Below are 18,561 nucleotides of genomic sequence, written 5' to 3' on the forward strand. Positions count from 1 at the left end.
TTTTGAGTGACCAACTTGTTATACCACCTGATACTGATGGACATCTTGCAAATTACCTACGCAATAGATATGCTGCATTGTTATGGAGATACGACAGTGACAAGGTCAATGGTGGATACATAAGTGACAATGACGATCCACCAAAGCCTAAGAGTCAATTCACAACACCAACTGAAGATGACATTGTTAATATAGATTAGTAATTAGTTGGGACAGGATGAACAAGTTTATGTGTTGTTTTGTGTTGAAGACAATTATCTTTTGTGTTTTTCTAAAATATTATTGGTATTACAATATTTTATTAGTTATGAATGTTATATTTTTTCAAGTTATTGTTTTAGAAACAGTTGTTGCTTTACAAATTTTTTAGTGTTTCATTTTAAGTAATTTTGACAGCTAATTTACAAAATGAAGTATATTACACTTAAGTTCTAATGTGTATGATACATTATTACGTTTTTTTCACTTTATACAAATGATGTATATGATACATAAGTATAATATACACTTGAAAAAATATTGCAGTTATATTTTTAACAACTTGAATTATATGAATGTATATGATACATCATATACATAAACAAACTTAACCCTGATTACTATTACAGTGAAACGCACCACTAGAATGTACTATATCAAAATTACAGTTCATAAGGCTGTACACACTAAACATGTCGTACACATTTGAACAAGTCAAGTTTTGGGACACTAGAATAACTCATGATTTGCCGAATAAACGAAAAATATAACATATTTTTCACTAAAATGAATGTATCTGATACATTACTTGTTACAAATAAGCTCAGCTTGAATTACTGTAAAACTGAAACCCAAACACTGTTGAATATAATATATCAAATTTATAACTCATAAGTATGTATACACGAATCATATAGTAAACAATTAAACAAATCAATATTTTGTACACTTGAATATCTCAAAATACAATATACACGGAACACATAACATCTTTTCAATAATATTCATGTATATGATACATCACATACACAAACAAACTCCTATATCATTACTGTTACATTGGAAACGCACCACTGTTGAATCTATTTATTTATAAAATTTGGAGTTTAAATTTGGCACATAATTAAACTGCAAAGCCATATATTTGAACATCAAATTAAGTTGTGTAACCAATACACTTTATTTAGTCAAAATTATAAAGAAAAAAATAGATAGAAGAACCATAAAACACTAATGTCTTATTCTTTCAATCCTCTTTCGGGAAGAAAGTACATGTTCTCCTGTTATGTCCTTCTTGTCCACACTGCCCACAACAATTATTGTTCACTGTTATTTTCTCATCCGCATTTTTCTTTCTTCGCTTTCTTGGTCGTCCAGCCAACCTTCTGTACCTAGGTGGCCGGACAATTTCATCTAAAACATGTTCTGGAACGTTCCAATCCTCCTTATCTGGCATTGGAACCATTACAACCTCGAACGTTTTTTCTAATGCATACGGCTTGTAGTAATCAGAGCAATATGGCTGCAAATTGGTAACATTCTTGTGCTTCAAAACTGCAATTGCGTGTGCGCAAGGTATCTCATCATGTTGAAACCTTCCACATGTGCAAGTTTTCCTCTCAATGCATACAATGTATCTTTTTCCGGCTTCATGAACTGTGAAAATATATTCCGATGATGGAACAACCTACAAATTTAAGAAGTTAGTGATACATTACGTAATATTCAATTTATATATCATTTTTTTTTAAAAAACAATTAACACTGAAAATTACTTTGTATCTTATACATAAAACAGAAGGTCAATGAAATTGATAAATACCTTCATCTTTGAACTTTTAGATGCGTTTACAATCAATATCTCCTCAAATGTTCGGCCCAATGTGTCCTTTGTATGTGACGCTATTTCTCTATTTTTATAGTTCCAGCTACCAAATAAAAGTCTAGCTTCCTCCAAGAAGTCTATTATAGTTAACTTACGTGCATCGACAAGGCATCCATTGATACACTCAGCGATGTTCGAAGTCATCATTCTACCTCTGTTTATGGTTGAATGAACTCTTGACCACTTCTCATAACCAGCTTCTTCAAGGTAATCCTTCACCCTATGATCAACCTTCACAACCTTAGCCATTAATTTATCAAAATCTTCCTTTCTGTATGCTTTTGTCATTGAGTAAAATATATCACTTTGTGTTTTTTTACTCCTTTTGAAGCTTGAACATACATTCTTCCACAGATGCCATATGCATGCACAATGAGGTACGTTTGGGTATACAATGCTTACACTCTTTATGATACTTTCATTTCTATCCGATACAATACACATGTTTTCACGCTCACCAAATGCATTTTTGAAATTTTCGAAGAACCATGTCCACGAACAGTCATTTTCAGTGTCTACAACACCATATGTCAATGGCAATATGCATCCTAATTACAAAGAATATCACATTTAATTTCCCGATACACAATGTTTACACTAATATAATATAAGTTATAAATTACATCAGAATTATAACACTCATACCTGCACCATCGAGTGTGCTTGCTGATACAAAAGTACCCTTGTAAGCCCCGCCAAGATGTGCAGCGTCCACTACAACTACAGGCCTGCAGTAGTCGAACCCTCTTATCAACGGTCTTAGGGCTATGAACAGATACATGAATTTATTATCTTCCGTCTTTTGCATCCTTATATATGAATTTGGATACACTTTATTTAGCATCCATATGTATCTCGGCATCTGTTTATATCCTTCTGATGGCTTACCCTTGAGCATTTCTAGTGCACGTTCTCTAGCACGCCATGTTTGTTGGTACGATATCTCAACCCCATACAATTCTCTAATATCTTCAATTACATCCCGAGGTGTATGGATTCTTTTATGATTTACCAATTTAGGGGCAGTCACACCATTAATAAATCCAATTGTTGCTTGTACTTTTGTTAGTATCCTATTGCGCATCGGACAAGTATGTTCACTATTGAAATATCTCACTTTGAATACATCAGATTTTTTTCTGCAAGATGATTTTAATGTCCATCCACATTGGTCGCTGAAGCAAACCAACACATAGCTGTCCAAAATTTTTAAGTGGTTTAATTCATATAAGAAAAGCAATGCTATAAATATAACAACAAGATATACACTGTTTTGAATTATGTATCAGATACAATATAAAGAAATATAAACAGAGAAAAACAAACAGATCATTGAGTAAGCATTGAAATACCTTTTCTTATCCGATCTTTTCACTCGAAAATTGAAGTTGTTCTTTATTTTATATTTAGCCATTACAGCAACGAGTGTATCTTTGTCCTTATACAACAACCCAGTCTTCACTTCAGTACTATTGGAATCAGTTATGTAATTCGTAGCATTTAATTCTGGAGTATAATCAATGTCACAAATTCTAGACTCGACCAGAGCAAGAGCTTCAGTATCTCTTTCGGTACCTTCCACACATACGACTTCACCTGATGAACAATCAAAATTACGTATATCCCCAACAATTTTATCAGTTGTATCAATACAAAGCGGATACATGCCAATTCCAGTTGCATTCTTTTTCACTTCGAAATAAAGTTTCACACCCATGTCGTTTTTGATTTTCAACGGACATGAGCTTCCCTCGACAATGTATCGTATTTCAATATCCTTTGTAACATTGTCGATCTCAAGCTCTGCTAAAATCAACGTTTTCAAATTCACAAACGAAATAGAATGACCAACAACAATTCCATCAACTTTGTAACCTTCATAATTAATATCGCTTACCCAAATTCCAGAATGCCGCAGCAGAATTGAGATATTCATCTTCAAAACCTTTTTTTTTTGAATTCTTAGTATGCAGATCAACCTTTACAAGAATATTTTTGAATTATGAAGCTGATCTGATTTAAAATTTGAATTTACTAATCAGTTACACAATTTGATGACCATTAATTACGTGATTTCAGTTAACAATAACAGGAATCACGTTAATTAATCCTAATTAATCGCAACAGCCTTTTTTAATTATGATGTATCAGTTAATATGTATCCCGTGCCAGAGTGATGTATCCCTTGCCAGAGTGATGTATCCCTACTAATCCGTTACACAATCTGATGACCATTAATTACGTGATTTCAGTTAAGAATAACAGAAATCACGTTAATTAACCCTAATTAATCGCAGCAGCCTTTAACTTTGATGTATCAATTCTTATGTATCCCGTGCCAGAGTGATGTATCCCGCTTCTTTGCTTTTTAAGAGATTTTTTGTAATTTCAATTCTTAAAGGGATAAATGGTTATTTTGTATTTATAATATGTGGTTCCTATAATTTATACTTGTTTTAATACCAAAGAAGAAATGGCTATCCTTTAATTTCTATGTTGATATCTTTTGTCTTTTAATTCTCAAATATTAGTGTGCATGCTGTCAAGCTTAATTCATTTCAAAGTATTAATGTTTTAAAAAAAATAATATTATTTGTCATAGTTTTTATTTGTCATAGTTTTCTAATTGAATTCTTACGGTTCTAAATTCTATTTAATAAAGTGTTAAATAGTAAAAAAAACTAGATAAAGAATAATTTTAGACAAACTTTAATGGTTAAGGCTATTAAACCAAAGCATATATAAATATATATATATATATATATACACATATATATGAGAGAGATAACTCTGAAAATATGACGAAAATTATACATTACAATATGTATGTAATGGTAACAATATATTATCTTGACATATTTTCAAGATACAATAATCTAACAAAATTATAATACTGTAATAATATGAATTAGATATTGAACATGAAGCTTACAAATTATTTTTAGATATGAGTTAGAATTTAAATAAAAGTTTTTCCCATAACACTAACCTCTCTTTTATATACACATTACACTATTTCCTATAAACCATATAAGAAAGAAAAACTCTTGTTTTTTATATAGAAAGAAAAACCGAGTATAATTAGTTATATATAATAACGATGGAATGATAGAAATCTTACTCCCACACATTGAGATCTTACATTATCTTAATTTTTACGATATTTTGATGAATATGCATAGGAACCAGCCTATGACAACATCGTTGCACATAATTATCTGAAAACCTTAAATTGGCATATAAAAACTTGGACCAAACTTCTCGTGAATTTATCACTCTATTTTGGGCACTGTTACATCTGGCCCAATTTATTCTAAGGGCCTTGGCCCAGTCATTTGCAAAACCCGAATCTTTTTTTTTTTCTTTCTCCTTTTCCACTTCTCATTGTGAAAAAATATACTACATAATACTAGAAGGAATTTGGTCAGACAATTTCTACAAGGATTGCAAAGACGATGCGAACTTCAAAGATTATAATACGTTTTTCTAATAATTACTAAATTATCATGTTTGTCATAAGATATTTGGATTATTCCGTTCAAATTTATGTATATGTAGTCTGATTTTAATAGGATAAAGCGAGATTTAGATTAATTAATAAATGCAGAAGCATTTTGACCTCAAAATTACTTATTCATACACATAATAATGTAGTAAAATATAATTACTATATCCGCATAATAAATGTATATGCGTGACTATAGTATCTTTGTAGTGGAATACATCGTATTCGTGCACATACAATAGAGAAATATATTGCAATCACGTGCTTAATGAATTGTATCTACATGTAAACAATTTTCACACCTAACTGTATTCGTGCAAATAATAAATATATATATTCATTTGAAATCTCAAATTATGGCTGTCTTTTAAATTTACCAGTGTCACTTGATTTTTGATGACACCAAAAGGCTTAATTTTTCACTTTATTGACTCATAAATGCACACGGACTACGATAGACTGGGAAGCGCACAAAAAGAGAATCGCAAATATCAAAGATGTTTGTGTTGGAAACTTCCTAAGCCTAAGATGAATTTTTTGATCAATTTCAAGGATGTTTGTGTTGTATTTCTGAAGTTCCCTTTTCACCTCCTTTCTCCAACAAGACATGTCCTATTGAAAATATAACCACTTCTTTCATTTTGATTAAAAAAGAATCTTAAAGATCGAAACCCTTTAGGGTGCCAATCATTCTATTACATGTTTGTATTTGCTTCTTTGACGTAACAAAGCAACTTGTTTTGTTAGCCTCTTGACTCGAAGAAGCTCTTAGTTCCAACAATGTGACACTTCAATGTTTTAGATTTTTTTTTATATGCAGAAACCTGTATGACATGGTTCAATTTTATCCTTGAGAAACTTTTTAAGTACAATATATTTACGATTGCATGTTTCAAATATTCCTATGCTATGACATGCTTAATACTATATATTTCAAAAATCTTTATTTATTTTTTAAATTGTATGTTGATTCAAATTAAGTGCAACACACTAAACGACCGTTTCTTTATTAGAAAATTAATGTCGAGTCGTTGAACTCCTAATAAAATAAATCGGTGGCCATAGCTTACAACCAACTTTTCTTGAATGATCATCTGTATAATGTTACAACTACGATGGGAAGATGAACAAGAGTTCTGGTGACATTTTTTCTTCATGACTTGTTAATTATGAAGAAATTAAACTTCGTGCAATTTTTTTACCACTTAGTAATTTCAGCCCAGGAAGGAAAACATAGCCTCGGTGTTTCTATTGCTCAGATCCCTCCTACGTGACGTTGTCTAGGTCAATAGCCAAAGTTATAAATTTAATTGTTTCTTCGCTGTTGTCGATATATATATATATATATATATGTCGTTCAAGGGAAATTTATAGCACAAATTATAAAAATGGAACTTTCCATAGACGTAGAAAGTGTAACACCTAAGTAACATACTTAACAATATTGAAAGCATAGTGTTAGCGAGCCCCACAATTGTAGTGCTTGTAACAAGCCGCATTAGTCGCTGGGAGGTTCTGTATTAGAAAAAGTCTTGGCTCGCTACTCTGTGCAATTATTCTTTAGAAACATCCATCAAATATATTAATCAAACTTCTCTAGCTCCAAGAATAGACAAAGACAAATACAAAAGACAAAAATCTTATACTTAAATAACTACTACTATATATACTTCTTTCTATCACTCGTAGAATCAAAGAGAAATTTATATTTATAATTGTCCACTCAGTTTCCTCCGAATCAACTTAGTAAAAAAACGGATGGTTGGAAACATATCCACTAAATTATTAGAAACTTCTTAATTTTTGTGAGTAAAATACTACTATATATTTTTTTCTCAAATCAAAATATACGTAAGTGTAGAAAAATAATAATTTTTTAGTTACTCCGCTGTACTAGTAAGGAGTCCTTACTGTCAAACAAAAGCTTCGTAACAACACTTTTCCGCTCTATTCACTATCACAAAAATAACTTTTAGCAGCAATAGATACTGATATTAATAAAAAGTATTAAAATCTTTGTTGACATTAGTTAAGTGTCATTAGAACCAATGTCGCTAAACGAGTTAGGAATATATGCAAAGAGTGTTAATTGCCGCTAAAATATATATTTAGCGATAATTAAAAATTATTTACTGCTAATAATCATTTTTTATATAGTGATTTTCCCTCTAGAAATGTGTTTGGATATTAGTATGGGTTATGGAGATTACTATTCTCTCCATCCCAATTTATTAAGTCGGTTAAAAAAGAATTAATTTACTTATTAAAATCAATTTACTTTTGAACTTTTTATTTTAACATTGATAAAATGATGCTTAACATAAATTGAGAAGAAAGAAGTAATTAAAGAAACACCCTACATATATTGTTAAAGACTAATATATACATTACACTGCTTGATTTTGAAAGACTACATTGATTCATATGATCACCAAATATTTAAGAAAAATTTGAAGTCCTCGTGTCTGAATATTTGAGCCTGTTCTGCAGTGTGACTACTGCACAAGCTGGAAAGTTTTCATTTTGAGCTGCTTCCTTCTGAGTTTCTTCAGAGAGCTTCTCATAGTTCAGCACACAACATATCTTTATCTTTTCTTCTTCACATAAAACATTAATATGTACCTGTTATATATAAAATCAAGAGCTTAACTTCTATGTCATCATATTTGTAAAAAATATTTACACAAACATATTCATTTAAAAGCACTTTTTATGTTACCTTGAGGTACATATCTATGGCAATATAAATGTTGTCATATGATTCTCTTGCAATATCCGGCATAGCCATGGCCAATGCCAAGAACTTTGAAGGTTTAAGACGAGGATCAGGGGCCACTTCTATGGTATACACATCAATTAACTCAGCAACTTTCTTCACTTGATACATTAATATTTTTTCACGGTTAGTGGAGAGGAATATGTCCACCAACCTAAGAATTAGATTGATATTGTAAGCAATTTTTTCACCAGCTGGAGAAGGAACAAGCAAATCATCCAATTTAGCTCTATCTAGCTGGGAGCCAATTAAATGTTCTAATTTCTCTATTGAACATTTGCTCATTTTTAAGGTAAAAGACGCCTGAAGAATGTCGAATAGACCTCTAATAGAGACGAAGTTGCTATCAAGAGAATAAAGGAATTTGATAACTGTCTCAATGATTCTGCATTTCTGAACTGATGAAGCATTTAGACATTTCATTCTTTTGTAATAAAACAGGAATGAAGATATCACATGATGATCCAATTTCTTAGAAATCATTGTGTCTATAATCATCTTGAACATATTAAGTTTCAAGAATCCAAGATGTGCAAACCACCAGGTTGCTTGACAAGGGTAAATTCCCCTGCTTTCTGTACTAATGTCACCTGAAAACTGCATGGACGAATTGTCGGTAGAAGATGCACATGGACTAGAAATGTAATGAAGTTCAAGCCTTCCTACCACACAATCCATGAACTGTTGTAGTAAAGAGGAAGATGGCATGAAAAAGATCAATTCTTGGCATTTTTTCAGACCAATAATCAGCTCAGACCATGTCATGTAATGAATCTTTTCGAAAAAAGAAATAGTTTGCTCAACCAAACTTGGTCTCCCCTGCTGCATTTGTTGATTCATTTCAAGGTAATTGGCAGCACAATGTAGTTGAAACATGTTAAAAGGAGTTATCTTTATGGTACCACCATTATAGCAAAACTTAACAATGTGTTCAAAACACTCAGCACCTCCTGGAAATTTGTCGAAAATTAATTTCAACCTTGTAGTTTTCCCTGTCAACTTACTGAATAGTTTTCTTAATCTCCCAGAGAAAGATGCAAGAATAGTCTGCAGAACACAAAACATATATAAAATGAGATGGTCAGTTAAGATTTTTCTGGAAGGGGAAATGGAAACAATTGAGAATAGTAAAATGTATGTTACCTTGTCCACCAAGAATATTTCTCGTCCATTGACATCAACCTCAAGAAGACAGAAATTTTGCATAATGAAAAGAAGGTTCCAAGAGCTAAAAGACAGGGAAATGAATGTTAAAAGAAAGCATCAATTACTGTGGGATGTCTAAACTTGTAGAATGATATTCAAAGTAACAAACAAAATGCTGAGAGATAAAAGAAGTTTCCAGTTTTAAAACTACTAGTTTATTTGAGCAGGTTTCTCGACATTTGTGAACTTTTGCTACTATGTCAATGGCTGGTCAGCATAAAAAATTACAGGAATTGGAAGCATCCAAAAATGATTATTACTATTTGGGAAGTTAGAAAATAATTTTTTCTTTAATTAAATTTTATTTTTAAAAAAATTAAAAGTAACTGGAAGTTTCATGCTTGTCTATTGAAGCGAGACTTGCCTCATCTTCTTCATACTTTACTTTTTTTTTTAAATCAACATTGAATTATCAAAGTCTTTCATACTTCCAATATTGTTATTGTTTTTCAAACGAGGATGTAAGTTAAAATTCTCAAGAATTTTACAGTAGTTGTTGATGATTTTTTCTACTTTTTGCCGTCAATTTTGGATAGTGGGATTAAGCTGACTTTGGGATAATTAAGTTCCTTTATTGCAAACTACTAGATCCCACTATAACGAACAGAACTTGTTTCACTTTCAGGGGAATACTACAAATTCCAAATATTAGTGTTTCGTACAGATCGATAGCTAGTGTGAAACTTCTAATTAATTTGGAAAAAGGAGTTCGATTAGCTAGGTTCTTTTTACAGAAACATAATACCATATTTTTTTAAAAGTTTAATTTAGTGAAATTCATGTCTTCTCTTATATCTACAGTACTATATAAAACTGTCTAGATGAATGAGATTTCTCCACTCTTAATTAAATATCAAATGAAAATATAACTAATCGAGCCAGTAAAGTTTAAATATTTAGGATTATGTCCAAAAAGTTTAACAACTGCAAAAGTGTGGCTATACTCGAGGACATCCAAGAAACTGGAAAAAGAAAAAAAGTGTCAAAAAAGGAACACGGGTGACAAAGGCAAATATTGAGGGGGGAATAGCATGTACACTTTTTTTAAAGCAGGCAAAATTACAACAAAAGGTAGAAACTTTTTATCAATATTAGATTTTACAAGATCTGAATCTCGTTGCAATTTGCAATTACAATCTCATTTTTAAGTATTAAATGTTAAAGCTGGCTTGTCCACTATGCCCAATTAGATACTAATTTAATAATAACTCTATAAAACATTGATTAAACAAAAATTTATTCACCAACTCTTTCTGAATCTTGACATCAGAGAAGATAAAAGATTCCATCATTTTCCTTAACCTTTGAGCTCAAAAAGGAGTAGATGTGCTAAATAAGTATATATATACATTGTGGTCAGAGAAGAGAGAAAATAGGTAATTATCTAAGTCATGATTAACATAGTTATTTAATTATTATGATATTAATTAATAGATATAGATACTCTAATAGATATCCATATCATTTATATATTAAGGGAAAAAAAGAAAAATAATAGCTTCACGCATTTGACATGCATTTAGATTTTGATAATCTTTATCCATTAAATGCAATCCACCATATCTCTTTATTTTATACACCAATTATTCATCACCCATCTATTACTAAATAACTAAAAAGGTGTCATTTCACTATCATCACCTAAAGCTTGTGCAGCCTCCCTGAAATGACTAAATTGACCTTAATAGTTTTCTACTAATAAATTGTTGTAAGCATGGACTAGAAATTTGAGTTGTAAGAAGTATGAAGTTCTTAGCTGATTTTCTTTCTTGTTATAGTGGCTGTGTTAGTGATACAAATAATAATAGTCCCAAAATAGAGTCATGTTCTCTTGTTCAAGTAACATACCTAGAGGAAAATAATGCTTGCAGGGCTCAAAAATTGACTCGTAGAAATTCATCATCAAAGGGATTGTGGCAGCCATCTCTATACACCATTTCTGAAAATGATACCATCAAAGCACAAGAAGGGATCAAAGCCAGCACCAAGAAGACGAAAAGTTATAGACCACCAAAAACAAATTCTCAAGCTTGTTATTACAATGATCTCAGGTACGCATTTATTTTATGCTAACATGAATAATCAAGCGAAATCAGCAGTAGCAGAGCTAAACTTTTTTTGAAAAAAATGATAAAAGATCAAGAGCTATGTAACTTTTTGACCTCTAGCTCCGTCCCTGCTTGAAATCAGAGGCAAGGTATAAACTACGTGTAAAGGTTATTGAAATGTACCATGGTTATTATTCAAGATCATTGATTAATATTTTACATGTAATTTTGTTGTAGGGTACAAGCTCAGTTTCAGACAAGTATTATGGCACTGTCGGCAGTAACCTTTGTGTTTTGATCTCCTTTTCTAGTTACTCTTTTCATCTTGAGATGTTCGTGTGGAACCACATGATAAATACATCAATGGATGAAATATGTTTAATTGTCCTTCAGTTTATAATAGAATCAATCAGCAGAGCAAGTGTTACTAGTGTACTGTATTTACCTGGTTAAAACCAGAGACGCCATTACGTAAATAATGCAAGATCAGCCACTAATCGAAAACCAAAAAATGTTCCCTAATGCACTGAAAAGAACAAGTACATACTGTCTGTACACTGAGAATTTGTAAGCAAAAGAACCTAAAAGGCAAAGTAATACAGTAGCTAATTTCATATTCTTTAAACCAAATTCAGCCAAGGGGCATCGCAAGATTGTAATACTGCAAGACAAATAACAGACGATTCTGTTTCTAGGCTCGATGCATAGAACGATTCTGTTTCTAAACTAAACTAGACCATCAATCAGATAACAGACGGCATTCACCATGAAATGTCGAACACCTCCAAAAGTATACAATCATTTGTTTATGCCCATCAGGCTTCAAATCAGAAATTCTTTCTGAGAAATAAATCATCTATAAAGGGAACAAACATCATCCCCGATGATTATTATCAAACTAAAAAGATGTAAAAGAAAAGGAAGAGTTTCTCAAGGTTGAAGGTGTTAGGTCTAAAAGGTGAAGAATCAGATTCTAGATTTTCAGCAGCAAGATCATTAAATTTGTTGCTAGCCTATAGCACGGGTAACAATGACTACCCACATCTTGGTATTCATGCTGCAAGCAACACTTCTGTTGCAGCCCATTAAGCAAATTAGCAATGATAAGACATTTTTCATTCGCTAATCTTTGGGAGCTTAGTACCCATTAATCTGAGGCCTCTGCTGAGGGCCTGTCAATCGAGAAAAAGGGATTTGACCTCGATTAGGAAGGCTTTTCTGACTAGAAAAACGATCAGTTGCAGTTGCTGGATCGGAGACCGATTTTGAAAAGGCTGCAGCCAGCTCAACTGCAGAGGCTGCTTTTCCATACCTCATACCAGGAGCATCAGCAGAAGCAGGTCTTGGAGATTCAACAGGTTTGCGCCACGTTTCTGGTGACGGCGGCCTTTCCTGTACATGTTGCTGCGGGTGATGGTGGTGGTGGTGCCTTTCAGTCTCCTTGTTGTTCCTCCAGTTCTCCTTTCTCCAATTCCTCCTCTGCCCATCTCCTTTCTCGACATCTATCCTGTGATCTCGCCTATCTGCGCTCTTCGCCATCCTATGGTCAATCGGAATACTCTCTGTTTTCTCATTATGTCTGGTCGCATGCATAGCTGCCTCTGCTTTGCCAGCATGTTGTTTGCCCCTTCAGACAATTATCAATCAGTTTGTCAAACAAGGGAATTTCTGAGTCATAGAAAGACATTGCATAATCAACTCATTTAGTACCTAGGATGAGGTTGCTGAAGGTCATGATTATGCATAACATCATCAATCCCACGATTCTGCAGTACCTGGCGGCAACCACCCATTATTGAACAGTAGAATTAACAAAAAAGAGACATCTAACATTTGGGAACGAGAAATTGAAAAGGGCAAGTACAATCTTAATTTTATTAAAGGTGATACATCAAGCAAGTACAAAAACATTGAGGTGCAAAATGAACAAATTATGTTTCCTATCAACAACAGAAAAAAAAAACAATATACTTTAGCAAATATTAATTTCTTCTGCATACATAAGATCAATAACTTACCATTTCACGTGGACGAGCACCCCCAAATAATGGTTTCCTGTGCCAACAAATCATAAGCACAAAACAATGTCAGCTTTAGCTAGAATAGAGATCCTCAGTCACATCATAAAGCAAGGGAAGTACATACTGCCGAGGGAGGGAAAGAAGAGCAGAAGAAAAAGTACAGGCAGTGACAGAGACAGGTACTTTTTAAAGATAGGTAATCATCAAGCAAGACTAACTGCTGATTCAGAGTCATGGTAAAGCAGTCCACCATACTACTTCAATATATAATGAGAAAAGAAAGACACATGCATGCTGCTGATCGATGCATGAGTGCTCTTGGATAGTTCATTCCTTTACCAAGTGAATCAATTTTATAAATGGCAACTTGATCACAAAATGATCCAACAATCAAGAATTATTCAGGATGAATAATGCTTGCAATAATTTTTGAGAACTGGTAACAGTAATGCTTGCAATTATTCTTCACTAAGGATGTATTCTAGCAAAAGAAATAAAGGAAATGACTTGCATTTTACTTGATCAAACATGAGTAATCCATTCTACATCATAAAGCTGACTTGGTTTGTATATGAATAAAACCTGCTTTGAAAAGTTGGAGATTACAAAGAAGATAGAACAGATGACCAAACATAAGCTGTGAGATCTCACAGAGAGCTTCTAATTTGCTAACGAATGATGCCGCGAATATCATCATCATTTTTATATTAGACGTGAGTTATTGGTTAGATCCGTGAATCAATTACCAGTCCCCTACTCTTCCCAACATGAAAAAGAAAAAGAAAACAAAACAACAGCCAGTTTGCTATCTAAAAAAGAAACTGATACTAAGTTTTGAAAAAATGAGCTTCCCATAGCACCATAATAAGAACTTTAATAATCAAAAGGAAAAAATTCATTGTGACTCAGCTCTCATCATTTCCCCATACCGAATCTACCAACTCCTACTATTCTTCCTCTAGATCACCACAATTAACTTCCCAAGGCATTAGAACAGTCCATCATAATTCATTTATACACTTGTTAAGACAAACCTTCTAGTGCACTTAACGAGTAAGAAATGCACCAGGAACAAAAGGCTGAAGTCACAGAGGGTTTGCACAGGCAAATCACTAGGTAATACAACTACAACCATGCCTCAATACTCAAGCTACTTTGGATCGCTATCGGAATTCTTACTGACCATACCGCTCCATTCAGAATCATATAAATCCAATAATTTAAAGACTTGGGTTCTCATACACTAGAAATTCTTTATATTTTCTACTAGCATACAAATTTCTAACAAGACAAATAATCCAAGAGAACTAAACCTTAATCACAACTAATTGGTATCACCTATATGGGTCTTTTAGCTCTTCCCATCAGAACCTGCATACATTGCCAGCTCTAAGCCCAAATAAAGAAGGGTTGCAACAGGCGTAAACTAATCAATTTCTGATAAACCCTCACAATAAAGAATCTTTTGGTAAGTTGGTTTTGCAGCAAGGAGAAAATGCTTATATCTCTTACGACTTCATTCCTCAATTAGAACTATATTCTAACAATATTAACCATTGCAACCAAAAGGTCCTGATATGCACATTTGATGTTTTCATAATATTTCCAAATTAACAAAGACAGACTCAGGCCATGGAATTGTGGCAATTAACAGATGCAAGGGGGAGGCAGAAATATAAGGTATACCTTTTATTTTCTGTGTTTCCGTCCGATTGTTCAAGAAGCTGAGACCGAGGCTTCAAGTTCAATTTTGGGCGTTCAGTTACTTGATTGCTTCTTTCATGTTCAACGAACCCAGTCTTGGTGGGATCTATGGTGGGATATGCATCGGCCAATTTCTCAACATGAACAGGGTTACTTGGATGCTGGTTGACCTACAGTAAGAGAACCAAATGAGATTCTAGCACATAGATAAACCCTCCACAGAAAGCAATATCACAAACCTGCTTATAATCTACGGACTGCTCCAGACTCTCCAATGGTTTGGATCTTGGTAGCAACTTTAATTTGGGCCGCTCAGATGGTTCAGAAGATGCTGGTGACTGCATCTCATATCCACCAGAGCTAACAACATTATGGGGCCGTTGTAACCCAGTAATATTAGAAGAAGTTCTTCTCTCATTTGCCTCCATGAATAAAGGGGACCTGGCCCTCTCCCGTGCTGGTAACTCCTTGTAAAACCCGTGAACCCCGTCTGTAAGAACAAGATTTCTTTCAGCATGAACCGCTAGCACCTGATCACTGTATTCGGGTCCTCCCACGACATCTGGCATGTTGTAGACACTATCGTTGACTGTAGTACTTCCATGGTAATATAATTCTTTCTCTGTGTCTTGACGTTTAACAACCTCAACATCCGTTTGAGAATGAACCTGCTGCTTTGAATGCCACCTGCCAGATGTGACCTTCTCAAGGGCACTGGCATGGGCCAACTTCGACTCAGAGTCAGGAGCAGACCATGGAGCTGAAACTGATTCCTTTGCACTTGCCACCTCCTTCCTTAGGCCCCATGCATTTGGGTATGACCCAGCAACAACTTGAGCACTACTTGCAGACACATTCCGAGAATTCACGCTCCTGCCGCTACCACCAGCAGAACCTTTAGTACTCGCTCCCACACTAGTCGATTCATTGAACCAACTTGCTGGGCCTCTAGGATTTTGAGACGGAGGAGCTGATACTTGCCCACTACCTACCATCCCAGTAACAGAGTATTCTGCCTTAGGCTCCACACGACTTGGCAATGCACGGATACTCTCATCACTAACAGTTCGACGAGGTCCAGATGATCCATCCAATGGCTTCCTCTCATCCTCATCAAAATTACGGCCGATTGGTGCATTATGACTTAAGAAAGGAGTCTTCTCGTCAAAGTTTCTGGTTGCACCAGCTGATCCCGGACGTAAACGATGCTCTGGTCTTCCCATGGGGTTTCCCCATGATGCTTGGCGATCAAAACCACCACGATCCGATGGTCTTATCATTCTACCAACCAGAAGGAAAACATTCAAATATCAGCATTAGGAATTTTCTACCCAAAAGAGTGAATAATACAAATAAATACACAATTTTCAGTAACTGCATTTATGTTTTCTTTTTCATATGGACACAATAGTATTGGAATAAAACAAGTCCAAAATCCAAATAGAGTGCGAATGTAATAGCAGATCCATATAGCAGCCCAACTAGCTAGAAATCCAGACATCATTGATTGAACGTACTACAATAGCATCCACCTTCTATGATTTCATTATGTTTACAATGTTCCAAAAGGTGAGCAAGTCGTTAAGTTTACATGTACCCGGGGAACAACCTTCTGGACGTTTCCTAGAAGAAGAAAGGTATGCATGTCATTTGTTATTGCAACTTGTGCAACCACTTAAAAATAATCCAGTAATAGGTAATTCAAGATTTTATGCCCCAATTAAACTTTCCAAAACTCCAAGATCCCCCAAATCAATTAGGATCTCTATACCCAGATCTGCAAAGTCAGCTTGAATTAATCGCAAATCATGAACAGTAAAAAAAATCATATATACTGAAACGCCAGATCACATATACCGACAGATAACCTTTTCGTGAAAAAGTTCAGAAATTCACAAACCTCAGCAAACTTCTGACCTCGATTTATGAAAACCAAACAGCTAAAACCAACAATTCAGTTAAACAGGAAAAAAAAAATAGATCATTCCAGCATAGAGCAGCAATTTTTCTCCATTCAATCATGAGAAAGGCCACAACTTCCGTTAACCAAACATGAAGAAATAGGTCAGTTAAGTTTCAATTGACGAAAAAAACAAATCCCCAACTACTCAATTCGCGCAAAATTAAATCTCAATAAAAATGAAACAAGATTGGTGTAAAACGGGAAACTCACACGCCAGGGGCAGAAGGTAATGGAAGATCTGAAGGAATAGAACCACCATGGAAGTCTTTAAGAGTCATGGTTGCTTTCTTCTTCGCCATTCCGTCTCACCCTTTACCGCGCTATATACTTATATCTATTTACTGAATGTATATATATGAATCAGAAATCTCTTCTATCTCTGTCAAGAAAGATTAGTTTTTATCTCTCTTGGTGAGTCTGAGACAGAGAAGAGAGAAGAGAGAAGAGAGAAGGAGGATTCGGGTTTTGCTTGTAAAGAGGGTCACGGGACCAAATCTAGCCTAACCACTGCTCCAAAGTGTTGTTTAATCTTTTTTCTTTTGTGTTTCGGTTCATCGCATCCAACACTGGTCCCTTTTGATAATGCCCCTATAAAACGAAAATATGCAAATTGTATCCCAAGTTTACATTACACTCTTTTTTGTTGTTGATGGTGGGGAGTAGTATTTTTTATTTTTTATACAAGGGTTTGAATATGATATTATAGAATTTAAATTTATCTCTATGTTGGTTATTTCCTTTATTACTACATCTTTCAACAATTTAAATTTATTAAACTATAGGTTAAATTAATGGAGTATTTTATATTTTGTGTCCCATTAAGCATTCACATTCAATGAGATTAAAACAAATGTTGTCAATTTCAAGCTCTTAAATTAAAAGAATCCAACATATGAATTCAAAGTGTAATTACAACACAATTTTAAAATTTGGCACGAGCTTCGCGGTAGATATGATAATAACACGTAGGTATAATTTGCGACGGTAAAAAATTATGAAGGGTAAGTTTCATTAGTCTAGTTGTAATTCTAAGTCTCAAGACTTAGAATTTCGCTTGCTATTTTTTTTTTAATGAAAATATATAAAATCGATATAAGATATGTATATTATACTTAAAAAATTAGATATAAAAATGTATAAATTCAATATAGAATAATTTGTTTTAGAAAATTCATATTAGTTTCTCAAACTAAAATAAATGAAAACGGTTAGACAATTGAAACAAAAACTTGCTAGTTGCTACTAAGCGACAATAATAGAAAGGTGTCGAGTGGCTATTATGTTTTTATCCAAATATTTTAATATATATTTTGTAAGTTATTGGTATATTTTATAAATAAGATTCATTTATTTTTTAAAAAAAGTTGTAGTTTAAAGGACGACTTTCACACATAGTAAATATAAAAATTATATTTGTATGTTATAACTAAATTTGTGTAATTGCACTCCATAGCAAATATATAAATGTGTAATT

General features: G+C 33.5%; 3 protein-coding genes and 1 long non-coding RNA gene across 5 annotated transcripts; 1 reads left to right on the plus strand and 3 right to left on the minus strand.

The window, feature by feature from the left end:
* Nucleotides 1-1,225: 1,225 nt before the first annotated feature.
* On the minus strand, nt 1,226-3,800 carry LOC112940993 (uncharacterized). The gene is made up of 4 exons (XM_069294391.1): nt 3,217-3,800; nt 2,510-3,060; nt 1,802-2,412; nt 1,226-1,666 (listed from the first exon to the last, which is right to left on the minus strand). The coding sequence occupies exons 1-4, from the start codon at nt 3,798-3,800 to the stop codon at nt 1,226-1,228; spliced, it is 2,187 nt and encodes a 728-aa protein (XP_069150492.1).
* Nucleotides 3,801-7,642: 3,842 nt separating this feature from the next.
* Nucleotides 7,643-9,666, minus strand: LOC101260793 (BTB/POZ domain-containing protein At3g22104-like). The gene is made up of 3 exons (XM_010318326.4): nt 9,289-9,666; nt 8,089-9,192; nt 7,643-7,991 (listed from the first exon to the last, which is right to left on the minus strand). Exons 1-3 carry the CDS (start codon nt 9,349-9,351, stop codon nt 7,809-7,811), a joined length of 1,350 nt encoding a protein of 449 aa, XP_010316628.1. The 5' UTR covers nt 9,352-9,666; the 3' UTR covers nt 7,643-7,808.
* A 1,259-nt stretch (nt 9,667-10,925) lies between these two features.
* On the plus strand, nt 10,926-12,913 carry LOC101267080 (uncharacterized). Its single transcript, XR_011215052.1, has 2 exons — nt 10,926-11,402; nt 11,637-12,913. It is a non-coding gene; the product is annotated as an uncharacterized lncRNA (long non-coding RNA).
* LOC101266783 (uncharacterized) lies at nt 12,113-17,699 on the minus strand. 2 transcript variants are annotated; one of them, XM_004232710.5, is made up of 6 exons: nt 17,298-17,699; nt 15,364-16,405; nt 15,107-15,294; nt 13,418-13,454; nt 13,110-13,174; nt 12,113-13,026 (listed from the first exon to the last, which is right to left on the minus strand). In XM_004232710.5, the coding sequence occupies exons 1-6, from the start codon at nt 17,384-17,386 to the stop codon at nt 12,537-12,539; spliced, it is 1,911 nt and encodes a 636-aa protein (XP_004232758.1). In that variant the 5' UTR covers nt 17,387-17,699; the 3' UTR covers nt 12,113-12,536. The 2 variants fall into 2 exon arrangements, with proteins under 2 accessions (XP_004232758.1, XP_010316627.1); XM_010318325.4 differs by having other exon boundaries at nt 13,110-13,165; nt 17,298-17,684.
* Between the last annotated feature and the right edge of the window lie 862 nt (nt 17,700-18,561).

This window comes from Solanum lycopersicum, chromosome 2 (genome assembly GCF_036512215.1).
Source record: "Solanum lycopersicum chromosome 2, SLM_r2.1".
In the NCBI taxonomy this organism is placed as follows: domain Eukaryota; kingdom Viridiplantae; phylum Streptophyta; class Magnoliopsida; order Solanales; family Solanaceae; genus Solanum; species Solanum lycopersicum.